The 20,751-nt window shown below is 37.8% G+C and overlaps 1 protein-coding gene across 5 annotated transcripts in view; it reads right to left on the bottom strand.

Annotated features, from left to right (window-relative positions):
* The window catches only part of ATP2C1 (ATPase secretory pathway Ca2+ transporting 1), a 123,890-nt gene that overhangs the window by 31,781 nt on the left and 71,358 nt on the right, over positions 1 to 20,751 (bottom strand). For all 5 annotated transcript variants that reach the window (XR_004323359.1, XM_014565727.2, XM_014565725.2 and 2 more), the window contains 9 exons: positions 15,637 to 15,792; positions 14,811 to 14,879; positions 13,720 to 13,795; positions 10,900 to 10,966; positions 6,104 to 6,228; positions 5,135 to 5,232; positions 3,201 to 3,296; positions 3,032 to 3,121; positions 1,066 to 1,170 (listed from right to left, as the gene is read on the bottom strand). Coding sequence is in view for 4 of the 5 variants with exons in the window: in XM_014565727.2 (XP_014421213.1) it covers positions 1,066 to 1,170; positions 3,032 to 3,121; positions 3,201 to 3,296; positions 5,135 to 5,232; positions 6,104 to 6,228; positions 10,900 to 10,966; positions 13,720 to 13,795; positions 14,811 to 14,879; positions 15,637 to 15,792 (882 nt within the window). In the remaining variant the exon portion in view is untranslated. The remainder of the gene's footprint in view (positions 1 to 1,065; positions 1,171 to 3,031; positions 3,122 to 3,200; positions 3,297 to 5,134; positions 5,233 to 6,103; positions 6,229 to 10,899; positions 10,967 to 13,719; positions 13,796 to 14,810; positions 14,880 to 15,636; positions 15,793 to 20,751) is intronic.

The following is a 20,751-nucleotide window of genomic DNA, read 5'->3' as shown; positions in this document are numbered from 1 at the left end:
AACTGCTAGAGTCAAATCTTCAAACTTTACATGAGCCACATCACCTTGAAGTAGCATGTGATCAAGATAAAATGTAAAGAAACAGACCTTCTGTGTAAACTCATATGCATATTCTTGCTGTGTAACAATAAGGACAAGGGACACCAGCTGAAAATTATCTAACTCTAATGCAGTTTCTGAAAGCTTTACATTACAAGGTTTAAGTAACAGACATTTTATTTTTATAGTTTTGTTGCCAACTGTCTCCTTTCCCAGAAGTTTATAAAGTTGACTGAAACTTTTCCTTTTATCAGAATTCCTGGCAGACTTCAATTCACAAGTTCGATGTTGAACAATTTAAAACCAATACATTTCCTACTGATTATGGGTGAGGGGAATCTTCTCACTAATTCCCATCTACAAAGACGTAATTGGTTTCAAAATGCTGGTTCCAGCTAAAACACATAACCAATTAATTCCTAATAAAGAAAATGTGAAAAGAACAAATATATATTTTAAGGGCAAAATAAGTTTAAGCATAAACTGGTAATAGCAACCCTGAGCGATATGATTACACATTATAGGTAACTAGTGTAAACAACTTATCACACTGTGCAAAAATTCCTAAAGCACCTGGGAATAAGGCAGTAGCCTGAAATATCAGTGTATTTCATTTTGCCAGTTTGTGAGCTGGATCAACTAACATGAATTATACACACGTGGTAACCACTTTTCCACAAAATAATGTGGTTTTGTTCATTCTGAAGACAATACACCCTTCAGAAGAACACAGGTAGACAACAGACAGTCATGATGAAGACTCTGGTGTCAGAAACCCTGGGAGACTGAGACCAGGCTCCACATCATTTGAGCTGTTTGCTCACACAGCAAAGCTGGATGTATCTATGCATAAATTCAAAGAGAACATGAAAACAACCAGGGACGCGTGTACTATGAATTATATATACCCTTCAGGGCTGGTCCATATCACGCTCAATGACTGCTTAAATCTACAGGTGGACAGTAAATGAAAAAGTCATCTACGTTAAGAAATATGTAATAAGTATTTTAGAAAAGGAAGGGTACCTGCTGCGTTCGGTGCACACACTTAACAGCCATCCACTTCTGCTCAGAGCTAAAAGGGTACTCAGCTTTTCTGATATAATCCTGTTGAAGTCCATCAAGACCCATCTATATGGCACAAAAGGAAAGTTAACTCTCACCAATATGTGACTTTTTTCCTTTAACAAAGAAATAAGGGTCACAACTTGCAGCAAGGCTGGCTACAGACACCTGGATTATTTTTCAGATAAGAGTGAGAGCAGAGCAGTGCTCCTCCTCCGTACATCACCTTTCTCTGCGCAGCAGCGCACATGCTCACTGTGGGAGTAGATCAAGTCTAAGGAGTGCTGCTCAACTGCATACAGAGCAAAACTTCAACTCTGACTAAATTAAATCCTCTACTGGCCAAATTCTGGAAGGAAGCAGGACACAAGTAAATAAAGATGCCTGGCCAATACTGAGCATGCACTTTCTAGTCAACAGAAGCTTCAGATTCAATCCCTCACTTCTCATGGACTCACCTCTACCTTGCCTGGTGCTACCCCTGTCCTCCCCTGACCCCACATCCTGACACGCTGGCTACCACCATCATGCAGCACTTCTCCTTCCGAAAAGCCTTTGCGTTTCCCTCCAAATATTCAAAAATATTCTTTCAACTACTCAAAACTCTAGTTTATTGCTTTTTACTGTCTACTGAAACATGTTCAGAACCTTCCTCCTGGCTTTCAAAGGCCTTCCAGAGCCCATCATTCAGCCTGTTTAACCACCCTCTAGGCCACTCACACTCCTTCCACTTCTTCCTGGCCAACCAATTCAGAAGCCACAATCCCCTCGAGGCTTCTTTATTCCTCTCTGCTTTCACCCTTGCTCTCCCTCAGCTGACCTCCTATCTAAACCCTTCCTTCCCTTCAAGCCCAGGCCCCAAGTCTGAATTTGCCCTGTTCTTGTAAATCTGGTAAATCTCAGTGTTTAAGACTTAACTGTCTACTACCTTGGTCTGCCTTTCATTTGTTCCAAGCATGTCACTGTTAACTCTCTACCTAAAATGTGAGGCCCCCACCCATAAGGAGGTGCTTTCACCCTCTTTATTTCTCAAAGAGATCAAGTTAAGTATAACAATAAATACTTGTTCAAAGTTGAATAACTAGTAACATCTTTAAAAAGCTATACTATACTATTTTAGTTATAGGGAGAACAAATGGTAAGGGAATGTGGGTTTCTGTTAAGAAAACATATGTATTCTAGAAGTACCAATTTTATTTTATTAAATTAAGTATGTTGTAACAACCCACATTTCTATCCTGGATCTCAGTTCAAGCAAACTCATTTAGAGGCATCTTGTTTTACACAAGTCTCTAGGTTTTCTATGACTGCTCTTAAAAGCAGAAGTTTGTTTCTGTTATGGAGTGACAGATTGGACTTTAGGTTTCTCGTTTAATCAACCGCATGACTTAGGAGATGAGGTGCTCAACTGGGACAGATCAGAGGGTCACTGAGGGCACAGCCCACCTCGGACAGCGCAAACTCTAACTCTACACTCATTTTAAGAAACTGACAATGGGAGGAAAGGGAAGACAGGATAAAGAAAAGCTGATTTCTTATGATGGCGTTAGTATCTCTACATGGAAATACTAAAGAATGTTGCCTCTCACTCATCTGGAAGTTGACATTTATCAGCAATTACACACATTTATAAAGTTTTTCGCATAAAACTCTAAATATTATGAAGACAAGAATTCTTTTCTTCTTAAGGACAAGCGCATCCCTGGTCATTAGTTTCTATCTTGCATGTAGGGGATACAAAGTTCTACTGAAAAAGCTCTATGCTCTGTATTTCCAGGAAGAATAAAATTGGTTTCCAAAATGCAGTAAAAACTATGAAACACTGTGAGTCTTCTTCACTCAACGCCTAAAAGTCAGTAACACTGAAACTGTTCACATTTTCTTGTGAGGGTGATATTTTCACACGTCAGAGAGGTCAGGCACGTACCTTCATGGCAAGAGCAATTAAGGCCCCTTCCGTTGGCTTCCCCATTAGGGTGTTGTTTCTAATTACAGCATCATTGCACACACAGCCCGCCTAAGAGAAACACACAGACTATGAGCCACTTCATCCTAAGTCACTGTGAAGAGTCACCTTCTCAGAGTCCAGTACTTACCTCAACAATTCTGCTAACAGATGGGTTATAGAACCCATGGACAACATCACCATCAACAAGCACCTCCCCAAATGGATTGTAGCCAACTCCAGTAACCTGAGGAACACAAAGTGGAGTCAACAATACAACCGGCAGACAGGGACAGTACTACATGAAAACCAAAAACCATCATGAGCTGCGTTCATTTCATTTTACACATCACAACACTGTTAGCTGTATACCTAGAAAAGAATTTAAATTTGTCTAAAAGAACAACAATTAACAGTGAAAGGAATATAGATACTCATTTTCATCACAATGATAAACCTAGTTATTATACTAATAATTAACTATTGATTATGCTAATTAATAATGCATAGCATATTACAAGTCAAAACAATATAATTGTTAATATACTTAATACAATCTTGTATTATTTCAAATTGCAATATACTACAAAAAGGATAAATAAGCCACGAAAATCTCTATACACAGTGAGCTTAAATTTATTTAACGTTACATTTATGTAAGACGCTACAATTTGTAAAGAATTCAAATCTACTACATCTAACATTTGTGACAAACCTATGACCTAGACAAAAGCAGAATTATTTCTCCTTCTCTGCAAATACGCAGGCTCAGAGTCATTAAGTGATTTACCTTAGCACTTACAAACTTCTGTAACGTATATTATGCACCAATTTTAAAAATCAAAGACAGACAAGTCAGACACTTATTCTAAATGGCTAGAACAAACCAAGCCAAACAAAAGTTAAGATTGTTTAGAGGAATTAACAAACGGTTAATGCTTGACATACAAAATTATGGGCTTAAAAGAGAAACTTCTATCTTACCTTCCATATCTGGACCATAAAATAGAAGCACATGTGACCCTAATAACCCTTCCATGTCATCCAGAAAAGGCACATTCAACAATACAGCACTGGGTATCCCTAACCAAATCTAACACCCTAAATATCAACAGTCTCAGTTTAAGGCCTTGTAAAATGGAATTAAACAGACCTAAGTGCCACTTCTGTCACTTTGTCAAATGCTTACTTTGCTCAGAGAACTGGCTGCAAATATATTTTAAAACACTGTACCCATCATATGCAGGCTAATAAAAATTCCAGCCAGAAATCCTGCCAAGACTAGGTGTGACTGGAACTTGTCTTCAGCCAACCTCAAAATTAACCAGGGCATGTACACTGACACGTACTTGAGATGCACATTCATTTATTCTTTTAACAACTATTTACTGCTATGAAGCAGACCTCATGCTATGTCACAGAGCTCCTACTCTATTGTAACTTACAGTATAATGGGAAGGGGGACAGAGAATTTCACCTGGACTACAAGATACTGTGCTGTGAAAACATGTAACATAAGGCGAGGTCTGGATGGTCAGTAAAGCTTTTCTGATGAAATGGGGTTGGCAATGTGGCGCAAAGGACGAAAAGGCATTAGACTGTCCTAAGGACTGAGAACAGCAGCAAGACCCTGAAGTAGGAGGAATTCTGTCACACCAAAAAAACCATAAAGCTAGAGTATCTGGTACACAGAGAGCAAAGTGGACACACAGGCTGAAGAAGGAAATATGGGACAGAACACGTAGGGCCTTCAGCGGCCCCAGTTCCAAACCCTGGTCGCAGTGGAGAGCCACTGAAGCATGCTCATCAGGGGAGTTCTGAGAGATCCCCAAGCTGCACACAGAGCAAAGGATCAAGAGCTAGGTAATGAACAGATGGAGGGATGACTGAAACAGGTATGGACAGGGGTCAAGGTTTCAGACTGCGCAAATGGAGTGGGACCAAGTTGGGGGAGGACCACGTGGGACAGAGCACATTCTGGTGCTGACTGGCTGACAGCCCTGTGAAGGCAGGACAGATGAGTGGGGATGTTAACACCAGGTTCCCTAAGAAGGACACTGCTGTCAGACACGAGCCCACAGGTACCTCAGCGCGCAGGCCGTCCGATGTGAACACGTGGGTGACAGTCATTTCATTCTTCGTCAGGGTCCCAGTTTTATCGGAACAGATAACATTACAGCAGCCTGAAGAGCAAATTGGCACGAGTCACCAAGAAGTCAGGGGAAACACAAGTTCACACTGAACACAAATCAAAGACGCTGGAAGCCTGTCCTGCTCCTCTGAATTTTGTACAAATCAAGCTCATGGATAAGTTTAAACTGCTCTCTCTCATTGTGTTTGCTTCATCACATGGTAGTTTCTAAAATTAAAATTAAAAGTTAGATACTGATAAATGTTGACTTTATTTATCTACAGGTGAATTTCTACAAAGCTACCTGACGTTAGGCTTACATAGTAATTTTATATATTTTCTAGAAAGTTGCAAGGGTACCTAAATATAAACCTATCATATAACTTTTTCAGTCAGTAGTTTAAGGTATTTTTACCTTCTCAATACTAAAATGCAAACTAGAAACTAAATTCAAAATTTTTGGATTCCTAAATAAAAAGAAGTTTTGTAACATGTATAAATAAACTTATCACAATTTTCATATCACACATAAGATTATGTTACAGCAACAGAACTATTATATATTTACTGATCTTACCAACAAATTCAACTCAAGAATGACATTTTAGGATCCATAATTATCAATTATCTTCCTTGAGATAGCAAAAGAAAACATTCTATTTCACTCTAAAGTTTCATTTGTTACTTTTTTTTTAAACATGATTTAAAGCATTAGAGCATTCCATGATGCAGAAAGATGTAAGAGTTCCCTGACCTGAGTGATATGCATTTTAATGACGTTTTTGGCTGTTAAAACCAAACTCAACACTGCCACAAGCCAGACACTACCATGCAAGCCTCTAAGACAAACTATAAAACCCAAAGATGATTCCTTGTTGTGTGAACTAATACACTGGATAAGTATGCTCTAACCAGAGACTTACCTAGAGTTTCAACGATAGGTAGTTTTTTCACAATGGCCCTTTTTTTCACCATTCTCATAACACCAAGGGCTAGAGTCACTGTGACCACAATGGGAAGACCTTCAGGAATTGCTGCGACAGCCAAACTATAACCGATAAACACACAGTATTGAAGCACACATTCAGCAGTATCACAGCAATAATGTCAATTTTCAGTAATGTTCGCTGTTACTTTAAACAGAGGCTAAATAATGTAAAATTAATACTGTCAATACCTAACTAGGGCCTCAAAATGAGGTAAAACTGATTACCCTTTATTGGACACCTACTAGCTGCCAGGTTAAGCAGAGGTTAAAGATAGAGGCTCTGCCATCAGACTGCCTAGATTTGTGCCCCAGTGTCATCCGTTGTTACCCGTGTGACCTCAAGCTACTGTGACTCCACGACTGTAGTGTAGTTTCCTCATCTATAAACACAGAGAATAGTAACGGGTGTTCAAATACTTGTCCATGAATGTTCACAGCTGCCTTACTCACAACAGCCAAAAGAAAGAAAGAGCCCAAGTGTTCACCAACTGGTGAATAGGAAATTGATATATAGGCATACAGTGGACTACTATTCAGGCATAAAAAAGGGAAAAGTCCTGATTCGTGCTACAACATGGACAGACCTTCGCAACACTGTATTAAGTGAAAAAAGCAGGCACAAAAGGACACATATTGTATGATTCTATTTACATGAAATATCAAGAATAAGCAAATACAAAGAGATAGAAAGCAGTTTAGTGGTTGCCAGTAGGTAGGGAGAAGAATGGGGAATGACTGCAAAACGGGGACTGAGATTTCTTCTGGGGGTGAAGAAAAAGCTCCCACACTAGAGAGTGGTGGTGGGTCTAACATTATGAATGTACTCAATGCCACTGAATTGTATACTTTAAAATGGAAAACTGTATGGTATGTGTATATTGTATGACAAAAAAAATTTATTACTTCACTATTTCCCTTTGTAATATTAAGAATCTCTCAAATTAAAATCTCCACTCTTGTCCCTTCCCGAGTACTATCTCCTACTTCTCCTGCAGACAAGGCCACGTGCCCCTCCCTCATTCTGACACTGGGCCCTGCACTGCCTCGACTTCCCTTTTTCTATTACCTACTCTTTCTTTAGCAGGATCCAACTTGATTATCATTACATCCTGCTCTATAACCATTATCGACTTTTCACAGGTTGATTCTAAAAGTTGAAAGCCAGTGAGTAACAGTTACAGTACTACTGGCTGAACAGTATACACTCAAGAGTCAAGAAATAAGTGCTACCATTAATACCACGTTCCCTCTTTGAACTATTCTAAGTCCACACAGAACCCTCTTTCCTTACGCTTCCACTGCCTTCCCTGTATAGCAAAAAAAGGCCATCATCGCTTATCATCTAGAGCCATGGGCCTTTTCATTCTTTTATATTTAAATCATTCTATAAATAATTTACAAAGGAATAAAATGGATGATGAAAAACTTCATTAGAAATTTTCATTTGAATTTTAACCTTAAACTATACTCCAGGATTTGAAGATGTGTCTCTGAAATGGGCGACGTCCTCTCAATGCAACTAAACTGCTCATCAACTGACATGAGCAAACCTGGGACATAGTCACCTTACAAAACAGTGATTTCAAATTCAAAGAACATTTCTAACAGCTTGTAGGCTTATCAAGTCTGGTTTCTCTTTTTGCATTTGTCTCTTCAAAATGCAACAGTTCTCAAAATGTTGATGGTTCTTAACTTTGTTGAAAAGAGGACAGTCATCTTTTTTGTAATTTAATTGCAAAATTTTTATTTTTTGGTAGGCGGGGATAATTAGGTTTATTTATTTATTTTAATGGAGGTGCCAGGGATTGAACCCAGGACCTTGTGCATGCTAGGCACAGAACACTTAAGATTTACAAACATCAGTTACAATGGTGAATCCACTGTGGTTTTTCATCTCTGTATCATCCATTTCCTTTTAATCATCTTTATATTCATACTGGCCTTCAGCATTTCTCCTCCACTTACAGACGGTATGAAGTAAATGTTAGTAAACAGATAGCACAGAAGATGAAAGAATACTGTCGTACATCTTGTTAGCAATAAGGGGTGGTCCAAGTTCTTGGTGGGAAGCTGCATGAAGAATTTCTTGCTGTACAATGACAGTAAGAAGATGCCTGTCCTTCTCTTTTTGTCCTTAAAAATAAACTATTTTCTCATTAATTCAGGAGTCTGAGGAAATCTAGAGTATCATCATCCAAGATTCACAGTAGTGAGATTCCACTTTTATGATTCCATTCCACCTTCATCATTACAAGCCTACAGTGGCTGTCTCTGTATTCATCTTCTGATTTGTCCAATAACTGTAAAAATTTTTCTATACTTCTTTGTCATTGTGGTAAAAAATGAAAAATTCTGAATTTCTCAATTTTGTTCAATGAATGCCAAAAAAAAAAAAAAGACTATAAAGATTGTGTCTCCAGACTTTTATACCCTCTTAAATAATAATGTAATACTTTTGGCAACATAGTAAGAAAATTAAGGATGACAGAACAGTAATGATTTATTATTATATTAGCCTTATAAGCAACCATTCTTCTGCTTTATTATTGTTTTATTCATTTTTAACACAGTTGGAAATAAACAACTGCTAGGGTAATAAAACAGCAAGATGTTTCAAGACACAGGAGATATAAGGTCACTAAAGATCCCACAAGTATTGCAGCATTTATGAGAGTACAATAGACTTACCAAACGGTGACTGCAAAATAGAGTGAGTTTTATCCTATTAAAAAAACTCTTAAATGTTTGGTCCTTTGGAAGACCTTGAGTTAGGTATAAAAGTCATGATACATAAATCTTCACAAATAATCAGAACCACTCCAAAAAAATACTCAAACCCAAAAATGAATCCAATAGATAATATGTCAATGGCTAATATCTCAGATTCATTTCCCATTTTAAGTTCACTTCGTACTTAAGCCAAGGTTTCTTTACACGTTAAGCCAGGAGTTTCAAGTTATATTTCTGTCTCTCAAAAGGAAAAAATACACTCCTTCACTACATCACAAGTATCTTTTATCTTCTTATTCATTCTATCTACTCCTTATATAATCCATTTGACTTTTTTTAATCAACTGATTTTTATTCTAAAACTTGAACTAGTATTTCCAAGGCCTGTTACGGAGCTGTCATCCAGGACTCTTTCCCTTAGGGGACTAGGTCAGTTCCAACTTTTCTTACACCCTATATATCATCATCTTCTTCTCTTTCATCCTTGATTTTGTCAGAATTCATACAACGATAGGTAAGGGATAAATTTTCCGATTACTTGCCTATCCAGCTGTAATCACCTGAATTGATACTTTGGCCAGGCCTACATTTATAGATTTAAAATCATTTCCCCTCATACTTTAATTGTACTGCCCCAATGTCCTCTGATTTAATCCAATACTGTTATGGATGAAGGTTTAATAAGATCTTTTTCCCCTTCTGTATTTGGTTAAATTTCTAGCTCTGGTCCCTTAGTGACCACAGTATGGCAACCATGTTGCTAGGCAACACTGTTTATAATAAAGGATCTTCTGGCTAATAAATTGCCTATGGACTGGAAGAATTATAATTATCAAACAGGAAGCACAGCTCTGGGTTTCCGGAGTGTGGTGACTTGTAACTGGACAAGTTTCTTGCAGGCACCCTGGAAAGTATACATTTCCAGAGAGGTTGGCTCCTGTGGACTATGAGGCATTCTGACCCAAGACAGCTCCTGTCCTTACAAAGTCATCTCACCTACTTGTTTGTAAGCTGGACTGCTGCGAGAACTCTCCCAGAAGAGGGATGCCTGAAGGATGCCTGAAGTTGCCCTGTGGTGTTCAGCACACAGGTACCAGCTCTGACCTGTGTCAGTCGTGTGAGTAGAAATCTTTAGCAGAGCCTAAAAAACCCTGTGGTGGGAACTACAGTTGCTAATGAGAAGTATGATACCAGTCTAATTATCCTTCCTTTGTAGATGACCAGGCTTCTTGTTTTTAGTTTCACAATGATGAATCTAAGCTGGAGTTTTCTCATCTTGCTTAACATTTGGAGAATCCTTTCAAACTGCAAAGATTCACATCTCACTTCAGACTGGCAAAGAATTCATGTATCATTTCTTATATAATTTCTTCTTAGCTCTTTTTAAAACTCCTATTACTTAGATACAGCATTTATTTGAATTATTCTGTCACTTTTATCTCATTCTCTTACTTTTTACTCTATTTTTTGGGACACCACTTCGCTTTATATTACAGCCCTTAAATTGAATTTTTAATTTCAGCAATCATAGTCTTAATTTCTAAAAAAAAAAATTTCATTATGTGATCCTTTTCTACAGCAATCTGTCTATCATGAATGCAGTTTCTTCACAAATCTCTGAAAAATAAACATTTTGTTTTATTTTCAGTCCTTCTTCTATTCTTGAATTTTTGGTTTTCCTCTGAGATGGACTGATCAATTTCTGTATTGTGGTCTTTCTCTTTCATGCTCATAGTTTTCAGTCTGGCAATCTTAAATTGTCTATTTATACATATATAAGGGTGATACTGGGTTGATTACACCAGACATGCAGTGGGGGGGGGAGTTTCCTCCAGTGTATATGTGAAGGTTTTCATTTTCCTAGCGTTCATTTCAATACACAAATTCTGAACTACTTAAGGAGAGAATATACTCCCCCATAAAGGAACATAAGCTACACCTATCAAAGAAATAAGAGAGGCAAAAGAGACTTCAATTTATGAACAAACCACAAGAACTTACCTTACACTGATAGTAAACATTTCCAGGATATCTTTTCCTAGTAACCAGCCAACCAACATGATGATACCTGTAACAGAACCACACAGTTGTTTCTCCCTTTTATATAAAATCATCCAGGCACGAAAGGGAGCACACAACAAGCTGAGGGGAGCAAGAGCCCCTGATAAAAAGGGAAAAGTGTATCAGGTCACGATTATAAGATTTTACAAAAGCCCATTAAGCAGAGGAGATTAAAGCTAATATTGCTTAAGGTTAAAGCTGTGTTTGCATCCATGCACACACATGTAGTTTTACCTCTTGTTGCCACTGCTGCCACCCATCCCTTAAAGTAATAAAATCTGAGTTCCCAGTATAAGAAATGATTACCAGTACTCTTATACAATGGGTAAAAAAAAAAAAAAAGGAGGTGGCCCAGACATATAGGTCTTCTATTAACTATCAGGTTTGCAAAAATACACTCTGGAACTTAACTTCTCCTAACTCAATGTCCAGGCATTTCCATGTGACATCTGTTCGGCGAACGAAGGAGTACTTAAGACTTGGCTCACAGGATGGCATTGCTGTCCTAGACAACTAAAACTGCAATTAACTTTAAAAAAATCACTACTTACATGGCATCTAAGTGCTAAAAACCAGTTAACATAACCAGACAACTGACTCTATACTCTTGGCTTTAATCTTTATCTTTGAAAAGAAGAGGCCAAGAGATGCACCACGGGTTTCCTGAGGAAAAACTCAGAAGCATCAGTGTTTCAGAAAACAAAGCACCTTCAAGACTGTATTCCAGATCAATATGGATATTCAGATCAAGTTTTCTGCTCATCTTTCTACAACTACAAAATAATGACCCAGTGTGACCCTCTTAGTCCCCATCCCAAACACTATTCTGAGGAAAGAAATTATGTCCCATGAGTTACACCAGGGCCAAGCAAACGAGTCCCCTGGGCCTCCAACGCATTTCTGTGAACAGTCTGCCGGAGCCCTGCCACACCCATGTGTCCATACACTGTCTATGGCTGCTGGCAGATTGAGTATTTCCAATAGGGACTGTGCGGACAAAGGCTAACATATTTACTCTCTGGTGCTTTACCAAAAAGTCTGCTGATCCTTGATTTATTTCATATACTATCTTAACAAGAAAAATTATGCCCAATGCATTGTATTAAAACCAGCTAATCATAAAGTTGAAAATTTTTTATCAGTAAATTTGAGATGGTTTCATGGTACAGTGTTAATACAAACTGGAAAGATTTAATTGGCTAAACGCCCTTCAATTTATCAAATTCACTATACATTCTAAAACACAAATAGCAATAATCAAATGAAGAGAGCATGAGAATGCACACCACTTAAAGGGGACAAAATTCCTTCACAGTCTCTATCTACTTTATAATAACAAGAAATGGATCGACAGGATTAATACTTTAGGAATTATTTCACTGAACTTACAACAGAAATATTGATTTAAAATTGCATTATAATTTTAAAAGCTGGTAAGGAAAATTAAAATAATATCACAAAGAATTAAAGAAAAAGAGGAAAGATCCCCAAATTGCTGGAAGTGTTTAATTTATGATAAAGATGTCATTTCAACTCAGTAAATAAAGAATAGACCATAGAACTGGTGATACTGGGATAATTAACTTTTGAGTAAAAAGCTAATTAACTCTATCTTAAGCCTTGTACTAAAATAAATTCTAAATAAAATAGTAAAATTAAGTGTCAAAAATAAAAAACTAAAGCAGTAATGTTTAAATAAAAACATCTTCCCAAATTGGGGTTGGGAGAGCCTTTACGAATAGAACAAAGACAGAAACCTAACTGTAGATTTTATCAATAGGAGGATGTGATCAGAATCCCGAGGGAAGAGAATGTTTTATTACACACATCACCCTCCTCCCTACCAAGTTTATTACGTAGCTCTCAAAAGTAATTTAAAAACCAGGAGAAAACCACAACAAAAGGACTGATACCCTGGTTATACAAAGAGCTGTGACCAACCTAAGACTGAAGCCACAAAAGAAGAAGGGACAAAAGGAACAGACTGGTAGGTTGCAAAACAAAGTAAGAAGGACTAACACACATATGACGAAGTGTCAGTGCCTCTAACAATGACTTTTAAAGTAAAAGAATGACAAGTCTTTTATTCACCTGTTAAGATAATGACAAAAAAAGCTGGCAAGGGCACTGGAAGAGGGACAATTTTACCTCGTTGATGAAGGGTATTATTTGGCAATAGGAAACAAAAGCCTTTAAAAACATGCCAAAATTTTTAGAGTATTTAGAGTATCACATAGATACTCTTTGACCCAGTAATTTCACTTTCAGGAATTCATCCTAAGGAAACAAGAGGTGTTTATAATAAGATACCTGCACTGAAGAGTCACTTACATAATTTTTATAAACTTAAAAATCCCACATAAATGTCTAGAAGATAGAGTTTTTATTTATGTATGCACGCACACATATCCACACAACGAAATGCTACAGAACCTTTGTTTCAGGTGAGCATGACATGATGTCTGTGATAGGACATGTGAAAAAAAGAAAAGTAGTCATGAGACGCCACTACCACGCTCTGCTGCAGACTAGAAAGACAAACACTAATCTCACAGGAACGCTCTTTGATTACAGGAACCACACCGAGTTCTACTTTATCGACGTAGAAAAGGACAACGGCTGGGGGTCAGTTTTATAATTTAACAAAAGCAGTGGTAACTGAATGAATGAATGAATGAATGCATGCATCTAACCCCCATTCCCACTCAAGAAAGGAAAGCTGAGTAAGCACATGAGAGGTACATACCACTCTGCTCTTACCTATTATACCAAAGGAGTAAAAGGAAAGCTGCTTTCCTAAGAGGTCCATGCTCTTCTGCAGAGGGGTTTTTGGTGCCTTGACAAATTGGAGAAGAGTGTCACCAGAATTGCCTAAACTTAGTGAGCTCTACTAGGTGCCAGGGACTGTGCTAAGTGCCTGACATACACGTGCTGGTGCTAACACACCCAGGACACACACATCCCTTGAGGTCAATAGTAGCTCCTTCACTGAGGAGCCTGGGAGGCTAGACTTTTAAGAGCCCATTCACTTGAAGAGGACCATGTTCTCTACAGCTCTGTCTGAGGAGAGATCCCTTCTCCAGGACTCCAGGACTCCTCCAGGAGCTGTTCCAAGACTTCACGCCCATCAGCTGCCCCCACTTAGCCCAGCTCCCCTCCTGTAGCCACAGACACGCTCGTGGCCCAGGTCTGCTATGGTGTGGGCTCCCTGACTGCTAACCCCCGTCTCTGGCCAGGCCGGGACTGGTTTACACACTGCATCACACACTGGGGCCTCGGCAAGCTGCAGAGAAATCCAGATGACTTGATTTGTCCTGATGTCAGGACTTGAGGTATGGCAAAGTGTATGACATCGGGAGAGAGCAACTTCTGTTTATATATAAGGAAGCATTTTAAATGGGAGAACTAATCTTCAATATCCTTAAACAAGGACGTCTTCTAAGTTACCTCACTTTGCAATCTTTTTCTCCAGATGCTTGGAATTATGTAAATTTGGGACTTTTGGTAGAAGATACGTTCTAAAGTACAAATATACTATTTGGTAATCTTTCAAATCAGTATGATAAAGCTAATTTCTAAAAAGAATAAGCCCTATAAATAATTGGCTATAAACCTTTTCCTCTTATAAACAATATCAAAATGTTTTAGAATACTGACGTCAATTCAAGCCCTTCCAATTACAGGCTCTCCAATTATGTTTTTAGGGACAGACAACTGAGTGATATTCTGAATAAAATATTTCTTTCAATAGTACATAAAATAATCCACCAACATTCTCTTTTCCTCTGCTTACAATGGAGCATGCGTTTCAGATCTGAAATTAATACATTATTAACAAACTAAGTACTCACCTCTTCTGCTTGCATCATTTTAAAAACCTCCCCAAATTCAGAATTTTCTCCTGTTCCAATGACAATTCCCTAAAGGGAAAAGCAGGAAAACACATTTACATTCAGATGGAATCACTTCTTTCAATCAAAAAAACAAAGCCCCTTAATTCCCCTTCTCCACAGCCGAGTCCACAGTCAGGAGGACTGACATGCGTGTCCAAGGTTCCCTCAGCAAACTTACCTCTGATGTTACTATAGATCATTGGCATCTATGACACAAACCTTGAAAACAAACATCTCATTAAACTACTCACATCTGAGGCCCATTTTTAACCTGTATTAATATTTCTGAAATTTGAATCTGTCTTATACTCAATTTAATGCAGTTTTCCTTTCCCCTGTGAATGATGCCTTTTATATTTGTGGAATATTAGGACCCAGGAAATAAAATATTTGAAATCTATCAGTAGGTGAATGGTATGTAGTCAGAATATTATAGCCAGCACCATATAAATTAAATCAAAATTTTATTTAGCCAGTAATGAATGTATACACAAGTCACTGTTTCTGTCTTAAAAAAAGAACAAGCACTGAGGAGTATGCCTTTACAGGGACCATCACCTGGAAAACGGCAGAACTATGGATGTGTCACACCTCAGAGACACAGCTCCTCCTTAGGCTCACAAATAGCTCCCAAGCATTAGGTTCAACTCTGTTATTTCTTTGTCATATATTTTTAAAAGATGCACATAAAATTAGCAAAAAAAAAAAAAAAAAAAGAAAAGAACTGAGAAATGGCTGAAAACAGAGGAACTGCTATATTTTCAAAACAAGAAAAGAAAATTACCTTTGCTTTTCCACATCTGACCAGTGTCCCCATGAAGGCAATGTTACTTCTTGAAGCAAGATCTCCATTGGCTGCAGCCGGCTGAGGAGCTGTCACCTTAGAACAAGGCGTCGTCTCCCCCGTCAGGCTAGACTCATCGATGGAAAGATCCACCGCCTTGGGGAACACAAAGCACTCCATCAGGGTCAAGCTCAAGGACTCTGTGCTACACTCAACGTCTAGAGTCTGTAACCATCACTTCTCCCACAAATATCCTCCCTTCTATTAACTACGTACATCTCTTATCACACCTTTGCTTTAAGACAGTGGACCGGAATAAGTGCAGACACCTTTAAAAATGAAGCTAAGTCAACAAAATCTGACACACAAAGGAGACCCATGAGACAAGATTAGCCTAAATTTAAAAATCAACCAGGGAAAAGGAGACACTAGCTGAGACTTAATCTAGAGAAAATTCAACTCTCATGATGAAGTATCATTTACTAATTTTGCCATACCTCTTGTCTTGAAAATGTGTTTGGCAGGTTTAAACCAACCATAACAGAAAGAGAAATATGAATAAAAGGTATAAAAGATACTGAGAAATAAATTACTTCAACATTTTGGGCTCAATGTTCATAAAACTTTTCTTGCTATACATCCCTACACTTATTCCAAATGTGTGTTAGCAAGAATCAAAAATGAATACAAATGTTTCTATGCAGATCAACTCTGCAACGGGGTTCAATACTGAGGGATTCACTCCTAATGTGATGAAGAATTCACCTACCCAAGCATGAAAGAAACAATTGTCATTTTATATGTGGAAAACACTGCAGATGTGACCTGGCTGTTTCCAAGTATGGCCCAGAGAGCAGGTCCAAGGATGTTGACAGGTGTTGTGTATGCTGTGACAGATACCACTGACAGACACACACACACGGGGGAGGAGCACTGTGGCCCGGCGAGCTCAAGAAACACCATGTCAAGAGGTAAGCAGCCTGCCCTACTCAGTGCCTCTCAAAACCTTCAATGCACCAGTGTGACTCTGCTCAGCACGGGATGTCCACCAGCCCTCTACCACCTCACAGCTCGTTAGGAACTCACTGGCCTGCCTCAAATACGGAGGTGGGGAAGGTGAACCTAACAAACCGCACTTGCAAGCCCTCCAGGTAATTGTGACGCACACGCAAGTCTGAGAATCAGCAGTGTTTCCCCAACGTCCCTGATCCGTTTTACTCCAGAATCACTTGTTCAAGGATCACTAGGGAAACTAGAACCTAGTTCATGATTTCTCTCCTTTCACAGGTATGTGGGCTCACTCACCCCACCAGCATCTACTAACGACCTTAACTGTGCACCAGGCACTGGGTTAGATCCTATGAAGGAAACAAGCTGGGAAAATAAAGCAGCAGTTAAATGACTGTGCAGTCTCACTGCTAGTATAAAGCAGGCTGGAGTTCTGAACTGGGCCTCTTGACTGACAGTTCATACTATCTAAAAGGTATCCTAAATTTAAGTCCTATTTTTAATTGTTTTGGCGGGGAAAGGAATGCATCTCATCTTTTTAGAATGGTTCATTTTCTTATAAGCATAAATGCCTTAAAAATCTCATGGAAAATAATTATTAAAAACTGAGTTCATGGATTTTCTCCCCATCTACATAATAAAACTATTATGAACTGATCAACGCCATCAATTCATTCACTTAAAAAATATTTGTGAATGCTTATATTATGCCAAGTCCTGTACTCTACCACACACAGTGGGAGTCAGCAGTAAACAAAATAAACTTCCTGCCCTCAGCTATTATTCTAAAGGGAAAGTGATCTGAAAAAATAAACAGGAGTATATAATGTAATGCCTGACAGTGGGGGAAAACCCGAGTAAGAATGGAGAGTGACATTTTAGACAGAGAGAGAACACCTCTCAAGAGCTGATGACCCTTTGGCAGGGCCATGACTGATGTGATGGCCCCAAGGCTGGCCCATCATCAGGGTGAAAGGATTCCAGGCAAAGGGAGCAGAAAGACAAAGGCCATGGAGGCAGGAGCACACCTGGTGTGTTCCTGTGCTAGGCAGACGTATGACGTTGCAAATACAATCAAAAGTTTACAACATCAGATCATTAAGTTTACAAATGTTCAGAATAAAAATAAATTATATCATCCAACTCCAGAGAGACCAAAATATGTTAGCATTTTCTGGAAGTGTAGTACCATGCGAACATGATGGATTTTAGTACTAAAACAGGTTTATAAAAAATATTCCTTAAAACACAGATCACCAGTCCTTCAGTCTTTAAAAGGCCTCCCATTTATATAAATACATGTGCAAGGACAAGCCAGGTAAATATGGGCTCGTTATTTCAACACAACTACAGATTAAAAAACACAAGGGCAATAGATTTTTTTTAAATTAAAAGAACATATTTATTTGACTTCCCAAATTACTCGTAAGACTGTATAATTTTTCACACTAACACATGTATTGCCAAAGTAAGGGGGAAAATTAGATACTAATACTGAAAACAGTAAGTTGACATTTTATTGCTCACTATCTGCTAGGCCCTGTGCTACATGCTTACACTAAGTCATCTACTAACAACTCCAGGGAGGCAAGTACTAGTACTATTATCCTTATTTTACAGACACATTGAAAGGCCAAGCAACTCACCCAACATCATACAGATAGTAAGCTACGGAGATGAAACCCAAACGTTGACAAATTAACTTCTATTTTTCTGAATTACAGAATTCAACAAAAAGTTTATTTGATTTAGCAAGCTCCTTTTTAAAGCCTGTTACAAAAATCAGAAATGCTTGTAATTTTCTGAGCTCTTAATTAGAAAAAAAGACCTGCTAACATTTAAAAGCAAACAAAAACTTGTACATGTCTACAGAACTCCTATCTGTGAGAAAGGTGAAATTTATGTTTTCCCATTAAAGACTTTTTACTTTAAACGAAAATCTTTAACATGGATAAATACTAACATTAGGTGGTTGTCTACAGGAACAAGGAATATAAAAATATCTGACTTTTTAAAAAGGGGAAAAGCACGGCTTTATGGCTCTGTCAGCAACCTAGTTCTTCAGTGTCAGCCTTAGCAGCACAATAATCACTTAAGAGAGTGAGAATTTTTGTTCAAATCAGGTTTTACTACAGAAGAGAGGTACATAATTTTTTGCACAATAGCAATCAGTCCTGTCTTAGTATATAAACTAATGTGGAAGAAAACGGGGTGTTTGGGACCTTTTTTTTCCTATATAAGTATAAATTTGTAAAACAATTAAGAATATATCATCAATGAAATCTGTCTAAATTATACAATGTAGCATAGATCTCAACTGTTGAACAAGAATATTCTCTTAAGTTTCTGGTTTCTCTTAATGATGACTGCAAGTTTTTGCAATTTTGAGAGAGAAGAGAAGTCATTATTAAGGATGGTATTTAATAAAACAGGCAAGCCTAATTTATTACAGTTTAACAAAATCACAGTATAATTCATCTGACACGATATTAGAGTCATTTATTCACCACATCTATGGGAGAGAGAAAGGCAGGATAAAATGAAGTCATAGAATCAGCCAGCTCCATGCCTTCCTGCCAAGTTTAAACATAAAACCTTCAGAAGAGCTGTTAATAGGGAAACTGACTATGGTTCACTTTCTCATTCTTCCTCAGGTACCATGATAGAGGTGTAAGACACAACACAGTTCAAAATGCAAAATATAAATAGGAATCAAAATGTATACATAATCCACAATCTGAATATTCAACACCTACAGAATTAAAACGGTTGAAAAAATTCACAGGATTTTTCCTATAAATATCAGGCAGAAAGAAGGTAAGTGCCAAAGTCACAAAGGTTTCCTGAAAACAAAAAGTGACTGCTTAAAAAAATTACAGTTAATAGGATACAATTGGTAGCTACAAACGAGTCCTTAAAACTAAAGAACGTCTTGGCATACTGTATGCTGCTAGATTAATCGCCTCTAGTCTAGAATTATAAGCAAATCAGAACTAGATTTCTTTTCCCAGAAATGAATCTTTCAAAATATTCATCTTCAGCTGCCTGATCATAACAAAATTTCTTTCTTCTACTCTCAAAAACTAAGATTCCTCTTACTATTATTCAAATGAAGGGAAATGTAATTAAAAATTCTTCAAGAGCTCCAGCTTATTAACAATCAAAGCCCAACCAACCAAGTGTTATAAATTACTGACAAGACTACATAAACTGAATTCTATCCCATGGTAAATGCTTGTATACTTTCTGACTTAAGAGTACAGATTCAACTTGATGAAGCTGCCAATAATTTAAAGGCCAGTATTCAGTTAACAATGATTTCTAGGATATTTCACTAACATTACTAAAAGGAACCACATTTCAAAAGGGGATCTAGTTTTCCAACAGTCCTTTCCTACCAACTCAAGATGAGAATCGTAAAAACAAATTAGGTCTTACTTCTAACTCGCCCATATTGTCCTTTTAAATTCTACTGACTTAATGAGAGGGGAAAAAGTTCTTCTCTTCAGTATGTTAAAATGAATAGCTTTCCTCAGCTCACAATGCTTTTCAACTATAAAAGTCAGACAATAAAACACTAAGCAGACCCCAAGCTTACACAGTCTAAGAGAACTAACACTCGTCACTCTACGTATGAGATGGTTTTCTCAGCTCTATGATAATGCTATTAAAGAAAAACACATCTCTTGCAAAGTCAAACACGAGTGATCACATCAGTGTCTCATGAATATGAATGTTTCTAAATGCCATGTACCGTACAACTTCTCTAACATTCTACTCAATTTCTTGACAGCTAATTTAAAATCTCTATTTCCAAAGGTGTCTGTAAACTGCTCTTTTTTACAAGTGTGTATATGTTTAATAATTGAGAAACTTTAAAGGCAACATTTCAGTGATAATTCACAATAAGAGAGGGAGCAACATATAATAAATTAACTTACCGAATTTACCTGCCAAAAAATACACGGACCTCAATATAAAACTCACAACTCAGGACTAGCATCTCAGAAAACAGTGGAGGAGGGCACTCAAACAGTTGGTCCCTCCACAAAGACAATCATAAGCTGGCAAAAGCTGACAGAATGAACTCTGGAATTAAAAACGTAA

This window comes from Camelus ferus, chromosome 1 (assembly GCF_009834535.1).
Source record: "Camelus ferus isolate YT-003-E chromosome 1, BCGSAC_Cfer_1.0, whole genome shotgun sequence".
NCBI lineage: Eukaryota > Metazoa > Chordata > Mammalia > Artiodactyla > Camelidae > Camelus > Camelus ferus.
Note: the sequence above shows the minus strand (reverse complement) of the source record. Positions and strands in the feature narration are given on the sequence as shown.